Source organism: Cinclus cinclus, chromosome 4 (genome assembly GCF_963662255.1).
Source record: "Cinclus cinclus chromosome 4, bCinCin1.1, whole genome shotgun sequence".
In the NCBI taxonomy this organism is placed as follows: Eukaryota; Metazoa; Chordata; class Aves; order Passeriformes; family Cinclidae; genus Cinclus; species Cinclus cinclus.
Window position 1 is genome coordinate 23,828,064 of NC_085049.1, and position 11,832 is coordinate 23,839,895.

The window sequence follows — 11,832 nt, forward strand, 5'->3', positions numbered from 1 at the left end:
TATTCATTTCAGCAGCTTACTTACACTGTGCTTTACATCTTGTTCATGTTAACTGCTCTACTAACGTCTAATGACCCACATTTTACAAGGGGGGCACTTGCACACCACTGTGCCCTCCAAAGTCATCTGTAAATATTGAATAACACTCCAGCCTGCTTGCAGCAAGCACGACTGTGGAGCTGGGCATGTTGTTTTCCACACAGCTGTGCCAGCTTCCTTCCAGAGCAATCTGCAGCCTTTGTTACTGATATTGGGAGAACCAGCATTTGGCCCAGAGGTTTTTCACAAATCCAGCTGCGACAGAGTATTTTCAATCCATCCTCAAAGTTCTGGACTCTACCAGACAGCAGGAGCCATCCAAGCTTGCAATTTATAATTTCATTCCCTTTTGACTTCCAGCGCTTCGCTGTGGTGTAACCTTAATTCCAGGGACTTGATTTTAGAGGGGAAATCCCACTTGGTGCCTTTATTCTCTGTTAAATTCAAGGAGCACATAGCTGTACTCTCAGGTTTGTTTTTTGTCACAACAGGGTGGCCCAGGTGGACAGTTCAAACTGGGATAACCCAATTTTAAAACAGGAGAGTGAAGACGAGCAAGTGCAATCTGAAGGAGCCACTCAGCTGTACCACTGCAGTTTTTTCTTCACTGCCAGTGCAAATGCCCTCACAAGCGAATTTTGCTTGCATCAATGCTTCTGTAACAGCTGTGCTCCATGCCAGTGTCTGTTCCCGTATGGAAAGCGTGGTGTTTCTCAAAACACAAATCCCTCCTTTTCAGTCAGCTGAAAATACTTCATTTTCGTCCAATGCCATCAAAGTCACACCAACAAAAAGCTCTTACTCATTCAAGATTAGGCCACTCACTCAGGCTGTGAGGAAGAGGGTCAGGAATAAATCAAAGGTTTCATGTCTAGAACAAATGGTGACAGCAGTGTCTGATTTAGGTGATCAGTCACTTCAAGCTGTCAGGTGACACATTGGTGCTTTCATGTTTTGTTACCACCTATGTGGCCAGTGACACTCCAGTATCCATTGCTCTGTCACACACAGACACAAATTAAGCTGCATAGGCTGACGTAAAAAAAGCTAAATGGAGTGTTTACAAATTCATATATTTCAAGAGTGGAAAATCATTGAGTGATCTCATTCAGATTTCATGCTCATTTCTAATTTTTAAGCAGTCATGAATCAAGGAAACTTAAAATACATGATGCTTATTCTGGCATAAAATTATGAGTGAACTTAGTTACTACATTCTGAAAACATTAAAGTAAGGGAAACTGAGGTTGAAACCTACTCATGTATAGGAAAATAGCATTAGATTGCTTTGTGAGCACAGATAATTTAGCCAGCTGCAAGAAGTGTTCTACCATGAAACTAGAAGGCCAAATATACTGATGGTTTAAGCAGGAGAAGGCCGTAAATAAATCATTGAGTGGACAGGAGTAATGAAACAGCTTTACTTGCATTGAGTCTTCAGGCTCTGGGGAGCCCCCATGGGAAACCCTCCACATGAATATGTTAGATACACAGCAGATCCCCTTTTCCTGTCTTTCCAAACAAAGGGTGGAATGAAGGACCCACCCACCCATGGATTTGCCAATTAAAATTCTGAGACAAGTAGAACTCCAGTATGCAAAAGTGTCACTATTTATTTATTAATTAGCATGGAAAAATATTTGACAGGAAGAAAACCAACAGATGCAGTGATTCTCATACTCACCAGTGACAATCAGAAGAGAGACTGTTCAAATCAAAGGAAGGACATTTATGATGTGTCCTTGTGACAGTGTGAACAAGCCCTTTGTGGCTTGGCAATGGCAATGTACTATGTCACGAATTCCAACCCCCTCCTTCAACACCTTAGTATTCCACAAAATACCACTGCTCTGTAATACCCGTTTTAATCAACTGAGCAGGATTCAATCAATAATTACCACTTTGTAGTTTAATTAGGATTTTCAAAGCTTTACCATATCAAAACTTTAAGAGTATTTAACAGTCTGAAGATGAACGTAAGTGCCAAATTCTGGTAGCAATTGATTTAGGAGCAAAAAAAAGTCAATGAGTGATGTCTTAAAATCAATGGTGCTATGCAGCTTTGCACTACCCAATGAATTGATTTTGTACATTTTGTATTAAGTCTTATACAGTTAGGTAGTGGAGGTGGTTGCTTATGGTGGTATTAAACTCTTTAGGTTTGACAAGAAGCAAAATTTTGAGATAATAATATTAAAAATAATAACAAATCAGAGAAAAGAAGTTATGAATAGGGAATAGCAATCTATTCTTTCTAGTTCAGTTGTGGCATCTATAAGGAGTAATACCAAGTATCTTCATGCATTAAAATCCTCTATTGGTATGAGAGCAATCAAAGGGCAATAAGCATCCCAGAAAATGGGACTTGGTGACTCTTACTGCACTAGTTTATTATTCAGGTGAAAGTGGCAATAATGTCTTCTTCAACTCCAGGACAGTGAAGACATCTGTCCAGCCAGAGAATCTAATGTCCAATTTCCTTGCTGCTGATGCTGATATGAAGTTAAACCATCAGGAGCACCCCCGGCCTAGTAGGAGCTCCCATAGCAGGACAGGGTGGGATGCAGTGTACAGCTGAGTGCAGATTCCTGGCTGCTGACATTGATTTCCAGGCTGGAGGTACGTGACCCTGCCTGATCTACAGCACCAGGCTGAGGCAGTTTTGTGGATGCAAAGAAACCCTCTACAGCCTAAGAAATGAGGCAGGGAGTTGTAGCTGGCTGCCAGACCATGGACACTGAGTTAAAGTTGGAAGGGAAAGAGACCTTATCTTGCAAATGTCCCAAGGCCTGCTATGCTGGTGACTACTTGTCTTATCTTGGCCTCATCTTAATTAAGTGTGCTCCTCAGTTCCTTAGTCCCTGAGTTTACATCATCCATTTCTTCTCCCTAACCAGGGATGTTTGAAAGCAAGACATGAGCCTCACACACACTCCCCAGACACATTTGCTTCCTGAAACCTCATCACAAGCAGCAGGGAGCATTTATGTTCATCAGACTGTGCTCTCTGTCCCCTCTGATTTCCTTTAAGCTATCTTTTCCCGCTTTTCCCTAATGTAGGTCCCATAGTAGAAGTGTAGGAAGAGGGCCAGGAGGCTGAGGCTGTAGAGGAAGACTGCGGTGTTGAAGCCATCAGGGAATGGGCACTCTGTGAAAAGGTTGTAGGAAGAATGAGCAGCAGCGGCCACAAACTGGCACTGGAAGAGGTGGAAAAAAGAAGCAGCCAGATTAGGGTCACCTCAGTTTGGCCACTGAGACCATCACAGCTATCACAACATCCTAGTAGTGTCCTCAACCCCAGGTTCACTGGCTTGCCTCTCCTGACATCCCTGGGAACCTGCCTTTCAAGCCCAGCAGTGTTTTCCCACCAGGATAGATGCCCATCCGACCTGGAGGTTTAACCAACACAGCCTCTCCTGCCCTTGGCCCATTCCTCCGCCACAGTGCAGTAACTGAGATGTTGGAATATGGAAACTAAAGGTGGGAGATTCCTCTTCCCCAGTGATAATCAGGTTATTATACCCATAATTATTTTGATTTGTATTTTAGCAGAGAGGAACTACAGATACTACCCTTATTCATTTAAAAATTAAACAATATATATTTTTTTGTATTTTACTAAGTCACCTGTCTCAATACGCTGAAGCAATGAGTTCTACCTACCAAAAAGCTATTATTTTTTTTCCTGTGCTATGATTTGCATTACAAGTATCTTTTTATTTCATGCAATGCTTTCTTGTTCTGCTTTGCCATGCAGGCTAAGTTAGAATTGTGGAGCAGCATTCACTGCACCACTATTTTACACATATCCCCTTCCCTTACACCTGCATACTTTTGTTTGCAAAACCTCTCTTTGAGTGGAAAAAAATCTTCTACGACCATTGCCCTTGTCTGGACCATTGCATTTATGCTGTATCTTTGAAAAAACACAGGCTTTTCTAGATTTGTAACTTCATCAGAGATGAGGGAAAGAAAATCCAAAGGGATTTGCCAGAGAAAAATTCACGTATTTCTCTGTAACTTGCCTGTTTACCTGCAGTTAGAGACACCCTTCCTTTCTGAAGGAACTGAATCGAAGCTCCCCAATCTGCTGCCCTATCGAGAATCCAAAGTTTCCCTGAATCACTGTCCCCACCTCTCCACATCAAGCTCTGTTTTCAGTGCTCCTTATACAACATAAACAGGAAGAATCCAATTGTTAATTTTTCTCTCCCGTCCCATTACAAAGCTGTGGATAATTAGTTTGATATGGTCACTGAAGGCCTCCAACAGTCTGGTGAAAGCAGCATTTAGAGCAGATCACCCATGGCTTCACCTCTCAGAGTGGCACAGGAGGGCACCTGGGGCTGTGCTGCTCTCCGTGGGCAGCAAACAGAGATTGAGCCAGTGAGGTGACAGCAGGGGCCATCACAGCTGACCCACAGGAGGGCAGGGAAGAACATCTGGAGCTAATTACCAGCTGCAGGATGGTCAGGTAACGCTTCCACCACAGGTGCCGGCGCATCCGTGGTCCCAGGCTGGCCAGGGCATAGTAGCCATACATGAAGATATGGACAAAGGAGTTCAGCATCCCAATAAAGAAAGCTGAGGAGTGAAGAAGTGAGGGTGAACAAGGCACACGAGCCATTCCAGGCTAACCCTATGAAGGGCTCACAGCCACTATGGTGATGCTTCCAAAACATATCACACCCACCCCTGGGCATGAACATTCCACCTGGGCTCTGCTGTGGAAGCACATCAGCTTCTCCCTTCCTTCAGCAGCCAGAATCATGGGAGGGGCTGGGTGGAAGGGATGTTAAAGGCCATTCACTCCAACCCCCAGGGCACAACTCCCACTTGAGTTGCCCAGAGCCCCATCCAATGTGGCCTTGAACATTGGCAGGGTAAGGGCATCCACAATATATCCAATTCCATATCAAGTGTTCAGAGACAGAGAAGGCTTCAAAGGCAGAGGAGAGAATTTGTTCGTCCAACCTAAGCATTTCACACCATTCTGGTGTCAAGACTGTGTAGCCAAAATGACTTCCTAAAAAAGAATGCCCCAGCATCTTGTATAGAGCCCACCTAGAGTGGCTTAGTACTCAGACGCTTCTATTCCAGTTGAGCAAAAAGGGGCAGTGTTCTGGATACAGCCCAGAAATGGGCACAGCCAGAGCAGGGGAGAGAGAGAGAGACAGAACCTGGGCTGGTGCCCCAAGGCCTCTGAATGGGGAATGAGGGAGCACTGCTCTGGGAGGAGATGTACATAGACCTTCTGTAGGATGTTATTTTTTTTTTCTGTTTGGACCCACTGTGATGGCACACTCTCATTCTGGGTGAGGCAGTGAACATGACAGCCTAAACAGCCCCAAGATCTGAGCAGATGGGATCATCTGAAATACACATGCTTTTCTCACCTTTGGAAGTAGATGAGCTTCCTACCTGTCAGTCAGCCCATCTGCACTGTTAATGCTACCTCCTTAGCCCCAAAAAGCCATGAGAAACAGGGTTTTCTTGCAGCAACATTTCTTACAAGCATACCTTGTCCTCCAGGCACGTATTTGACCCCTAACCACCAGTTGAAGAGCATAGAGCCATGATGGTACACGTGCAGAAAAGTCACCTGCTCTTGTTTCTTGCGCAGAATTAAGAAAACCTGAAAGCCAGGAAAAAGAAAACCTTGAGTTAATGTGTTTAGACAAAAATTTCACAGTAAAAAGTTATAAAAATAGCTAATGATGAGCCTGAATCTCCCAAACCCATTTCCTCTGCCATTGATAAAAACTGGTGAAATGCAGTAGGACTTATAGGGGGAAGTGGAAGACAGAATTTCTTCCACAAAGCCACAAATATTTTTATGTCTGGATTCAGGGCCCAAAGTCCAAAGAGGACATGTCTGAGACTCTGTCTGAGCTTCCATACAATTCGCAGCTGCTTGAGTCTGCTCCATTTCAGGACATAGGTTGTATATTTATTGCTACCAGACAATAACCCACAGAAAAACCACTGTGTTGCATGACCAAACCCTCCTGGAATTTGCATTAGTAAACAGAATGGTTTTGCCAGATGAATATGTGTCAGGTCACTGCATTTCACCATGTACATGCACACACACACACACATACACACACACACACACCAAAAAGTGAATCTGCTTTTCAAGCAGTCAAGACTGGCAAAAAGCTGCTTTTGTTGCTGATGAAGAGAGGGGATTGGCCAAAACCCTGGCAATAGGCCCGGGGAGGATCCACATGTTTATTCACATTTCAGTGGGTTGTCAACTTATATCCCAAAGAGCTGTGAAGTTTTGGGCTAGGACACAGCTTTCTTCTGCAGGCCTTGTCCAGTCACGTAGTTCATTTACAGCGCAGAAGGAGACCTGAAGACAAGCTATAAAGAGGTGGACTTTCAATTCCACCAGGACACAAACATTTAATGCACAATGGATAATCCATGACAGCAGAGATGCCAGGACTTTTTCACTTGCAGCTCCTTTTCTGCCCCATTGCTAATCATCCAGCCAGGCAACAGCAGAACCTGTGTGCCACAAGCAGCTAACATTTTGGGGGCAAACCTGGCAGCAGCTAGGGTTAAAGCCTCTCCCCTAGCACTGTGCTCAGCCTCAGGAAGGGTGCTGGGGAGGGAGTGTGTGCAGCCAAAGGATGGAGACAGGCAGTGAATCAATACAGGATCAAGCCAGGACATCAGTTCTGGCATGCTGCCCCTTTCTGATAAGGAAATACCTGTTTCCCGCTGAGGAGCTGAGCCCTCCTTACCGTATCCAGCAGCTCGATGACTTTGGAGAAGAAGAACCACCAACACACTCTTGCCATCTGCTGGGCAGCACAGGCACAGCGGTTAGAGCTTTACCCAAAATCAACACATTCTCAACCACGCTTTATCCCTGCCCAGCCGGGGTCTGCAGCAAGGGGGGAAATTAAGGTTTTGTTTTGTTTTGTTTTGTTTGTTAGTTTTTGTTTGTTTGTTTGTTTTGTTGGTTTGGTTTGGGTTGGTTTGGGTTTTTTATGTGTCCAAATGGCAAGACTCTGAAAAACTGAAAACTTAATATGATGCTGGCATCTGTTCAAAGCAAGGCACTGTAACTCCAAATTCAATGAGAAAAAACTCATGCAGCATTTTTGGAAAGCTGATGCTGGTGGGACTCAGGCCCCTGTAATGAGCAAGGAATAGTTTTAGCCAAAGCCCTCTGCTAAAAGAAGTGTTGAGTAAGATTTCTGTCATGCAAGGCAGAGGATATAAAAATTGGTTTTCTTGTTGGAAGCAATCACCCAGAATCCCTATAATCCATGCAAAGAATCACACCTATTTCAAAAGTAATTTGCAATACTGATACTTCAGCTGGTAAGATCACCCTCTCTGGAGTGATCAAAGATCCAATTCAGATGGCTGGGTTGACTGAATTAATTTCAGAGAACTAAAGCAAAGTGCACCAACTGGTGAAGCAGACAACTTAATTGAATAGATTTATAGGCAACAACAAACTGGAGTCAAAGCCTTCTTAGCCATGCAAATTGCTATTTATATGCAAAAGAATCTGCATAGCCATGGGAGGGTGGGGCAGGGTTTAAGGCAAGCTTTCTCCAGAACTGTACCCTCATTCCCAGCTCACTCCGGCTGTAATCCACTGGCTGGCACAGGTAGCTGTAGTTGGCCAAGACTGAAGTGACCAGAAACTGAAACAAACAAAAAGCAAATAGAAATTAATTTTCTGTTCAATTCCCTCTGTTACAAAAAAGATGGGCATATCAGTGCTAAGGTAGTAGGGTTTCAGTATTATAGTTACTGACAGAAAGTCCATGTACAAATAGTAAAAATCTAAAAAAATATACTTCATATCTGGTTGGATTATAAAAAAAAAAAAAACAAATTTGGCCTAGGAAGATTTGTATCTCTTTGTACAGTCACTGCAGGGCTCAAAATTAATTCAGCAAGAATTGCGAATTCTAGGATCCTGAGTCTCTCTCTGAGAGACTCCATTCTTTTGCAAAGATCACAGGCTGTCATGTTTTGGTTGGTTACATTTGCCTGTTCATTGGAAAGCCAAAAACTGGACCCAGTAACCAGTATAACTGAACAATCAAGCACAGAAAAACAATTTTCACACCTGTCCTCACATAGAGCAGCATTTGTTCAAAAAAAGAAACCAAAAGCACTTTGGGTTAATGTAACACTTGTGATACAAATTAAAAGGGCATATTTGTTTGCATCAAAATATTTTTGAAACCTATTTGGCCATGTTCCCTCGAAGAGTTTTCAGTGGCTTACATAAACTAAGGGGCCAGGCTTGTAGAAAGGGTTATGCATTAAGAACAGGCAGAAAAAAATGTTCTTTACACTCTCAGCAGCAGGAAGACAGAGAGTACTTGGCACTCCTGGAGAGAACTGCCAACTATGGAAAATTACAGAATGTTAAGAGGTTGGAAGGGAGCTTAAAGATCATCTAGTCCCAACCCCCTGCCTTGGTCAGGGACACCTTCGACTAGACCAGTGGTTCTCATCCTCAGAGTTGGATCCATCACCAGCCAAATTCGAGGTGAAATGAGGCTGTTCCACATCCACCACATGCTCTGTGCCTAATGGGGAGATCTGAACTTGCAATCCATTCACTGAGGGTGAATGAAATCCCTTAGTAATTTCATGAATGGCAAGAGGATTGAGAAATGGGAGGAAATCAAGTACAGCAGGACAATACTGCTCCTCTTGTGGCAAAACATGGACACGTCCAATCCAGCTCCCACTCCCTTCAGCAGAGTCCATCAGCAGAAGCTGTTCAGACCCTGGAATCTGGAGGCTCTGGAATTCAAACCCTCCCCAGCTGCTTAGCTAGGAGCCAATCCTGCCTGCTCACCTCGTAGAACATGTAGCTGGACAATGCCACCATGGCCAGGTTGTAGGTGAGCAGCGGAGCCCGCAGCTGCAGCCGCTGCCGCATGCAGGACGGCCCCAGTGCCACCACCAAGAGGTAGGAGGTGAAGACCAGGGTGACAGGAACTGGAGAGTAGACCAGCGGCCACGGGTCTGTCCTTGGATCTGGGAAACAAAACACAGAGCCACAGCTGGCACCTCCACACAGTGCAGGGCAGATATATTTAATTGTATTTAATTACTTCCCGTCAGCATGCTCACTGGCAGAAAAAATTTTGGTGTCTCTGTGTCTTTGCAAAGCTGTACTTCAGTCCTTTTGCTCTGACTCTTCCAAAAGAAGCTTTAGTACAAAGGTTTTAGCCCAGGTTTTGGGTATGGACTGCAGTCCTGGAAGGCAGATCTTTCCTGGGATGAGCTGGAGCCCTCCCTGGGTGAAAGGAACCATCCCAGACACTGTGCAAGGAGGCACTGGAGCAGCCAAAGAAACAGTGGCTCTTCAGGACTGTAAATCTTTACACCTAAATAATAAAAGTGTTTCAATCACTGGTGTTATTTCCTCACAATCCTCAGGACATCTGAAATTCTCCACTCCTTCAGTTTTATACCTGCTGTCTTAAGAAGCATGAATTCACTGGGAAATGCCAAAACACTTATCCATGCTGAGACAGCTCCTCAGTCCTACAGCAAAGGGAAACTCAACAGATTTTCTGTCATGCCACCTCCTAATCCTATCACCCAGGATATGTTACATCCGCAAAAATGTCCCAGGTGCCATTCATGCTTTCCTTTCCTGTTCCCAGTGTGATCAGTGCTCTGTCAAACTCCTTCATTTTTTTATGAATGCCATACCAGTTCTGGACAACTCTGTTAGTCCCTCACCCTTCTAAACCTCCCAGTTCTTTCTGATGGTTGTTATGGGCTGTGTCAGGAACTCTTTGATATTACATTTCTGGATTTAGCAGCTCATTAGAAGTCCTGAATTCCAGTTTACACTCTCTTGTAAGACCTGAAACATATACTGAGTATTATGCCCCATGTCCTCCTCCTGCCAAAGCCATCATGCAAGCCTGCTGTTCTACCTTCATGGTATTTTGTAGCTTTTCTTTACATCCAGAGATAAAACAGGGCCCTTTGTGACCAAGCTGAGCCTCTAACTGCGAAAGATCTGATGTCTCCTCACTGCAAGGTGTCAAATCTCAAGCACTGAGGAGTGGCTACTGCCAGTATTTCATTTGATACCAGGTTTTACTGGCATAATAAGGAGTTTAAACCCCAAAGTTTAAACTTTTTGGTCAACTAAGCTTTCCCTTGATACATTAATATGCATTTAAAAAAATCACTTCCTTTAGTCATCCAGGCAATCCCAAGCATTTTTTGCTTGTAGTCCTGTCACAGCCCAATGGAAAGCCCCCCATCCTTTATTCCTTGCTGTGATTCAATGGGAGGGTGTTGTTTCCTGGGATGTTTCAAGACTTGAGGAAAGCTTGCAATCATGCCTAGTGAAGAAAATGTGGGCTAGTATAAGGATTACATTCCTTCTAGGTTTGGTTTTCATGATCCTGTTATTCACGCAGAAATTCCCATTTTAGACAGCATCTCTTACCTACCTCCACTTTCAAGAATCCAGTTGTAGAATTCCTGAATTTTCTGCCAAGTTGAAGCCATCCCAAGTTCTGGAAAGAAATTAATTTGACTGAGTCTGGAATGAGGAGACTCTTTAGACAAAGGCTCAGGACTACAGCTAATGAAAGGACAATAGTTAGCTTTCTAAACACTTAACTCTTAGACCAGGATTAAAGTCCCCTTTGAAAATGGAAGAAAGAGAGCCCCCTCCTTGCAATGATTAGCTACTTAACTTCCGGGTTTTATTTATTTATAATTTTAAATAACTTCTCATTTAATTTCCAGATTTTGATATTTAATGGAGTTTTCACCTCTAAAAAAATGCTCTGAGCAGCTGCATGTGATCTGCCAGAACCAGGAGGGAACTGCCAGTACCATTGGAAAATCAATCACGTGGCATTTTTTCCTAAAGCAGTGTGGGCACAACATTCACATGAGGACTCACACCAGGTGCCATAACTGCATCCTTTTGTGGGTATTATTGGATATTCCCAGTGCTGGAAGGCAGCTAGGGATTCATTCAGCACTGCTGCAGCTCCAGAGATGTTAACAGAGCTGGTTATTTGATTTTCTGAGGCCCCAGTTTATACATTAGTTTTGTTTTATCAGTATAGATTCTGTAAAATAAGTAGAATACTCTTACATGTTGTGATGGTCTTCCTCTTCCCTTATTTTCTTTCGCAGGGAGATGTTTTTAATGGCACTTGGAAGTTCTCCTAGAAAACACTTTTCTACAGTTAATTTCAACAGCTTGAGCTACCTGATCCAATTCTCTCCATTAGCAAACACACAGGACCCTCTTCCTCCCAGTTTCATCTCCTGCTGGCATTGAGGAAAGCACATTTTCTCCTTTGACTCCTCCTCACAGGCTGTGACATCCACGTCCAACATCCTGTCGGTGACAAGACACCCCCAAATGTCTCTCCTGCAGTTAATCCTTGAAGTCAAGCCCCATTTTGGGGTGTTCCTCTGACACAAACCCGAGACCCCTGAGAGGTGTCACACCCATCCTGACACAGAGCCACACGCCCTTGTAATCCGAGCGGACTCTGCCAGCACCCAGATTAGTCGGTGATTATCAACTGGCTCAGAGTCAATCCAGCAGGGATTCCACATGGTTACATGCCCCCCAAACTATCCACACGCATTCCAGCTCACTCCACTTCCCTTCCTTCCCTCCCCAGACCGCGGGGAAGAGGCAGGAGGGAGGAGCAGACTCACCGCAGCAGCGCAGCTGGCTCCGAGCATCCCTTTCTCCTCCAGGTGTGTCCCCAGTCGGGGCGCCGCAGGTAGAGCCGGCAAGAC

The 11,832-nt window shown here is 44.2% G+C and overlaps 1 protein-coding gene across 1 annotated transcript; it reads right to left on the reverse strand.

Moving 5' to 3' along the window:
- Positions 1–3,065: 3,065 nt before the first annotated feature.
- Positions 3,066–10,569, reverse strand: LOC134043384 (elongation of very long chain fatty acids protein 4-like). The gene is made up of 7 exons (XM_062491577.1): positions 10,512–10,569; positions 8,888–9,069; positions 7,632–7,712; positions 6,795–6,854; positions 5,560–5,674; positions 4,496–4,623; positions 3,066–3,236 (listed from the first exon to the last, which is right to left on the reverse strand). The coding sequence occupies exons 1-7, from the start codon at positions 10,567–10,569 to the stop codon at positions 3,066–3,068; spliced, it is 795 nt and encodes a 264-aa protein (XP_062347561.1).
- Between the last annotated feature and the right edge of the window lie 1,263 nt (positions 10,570–11,832).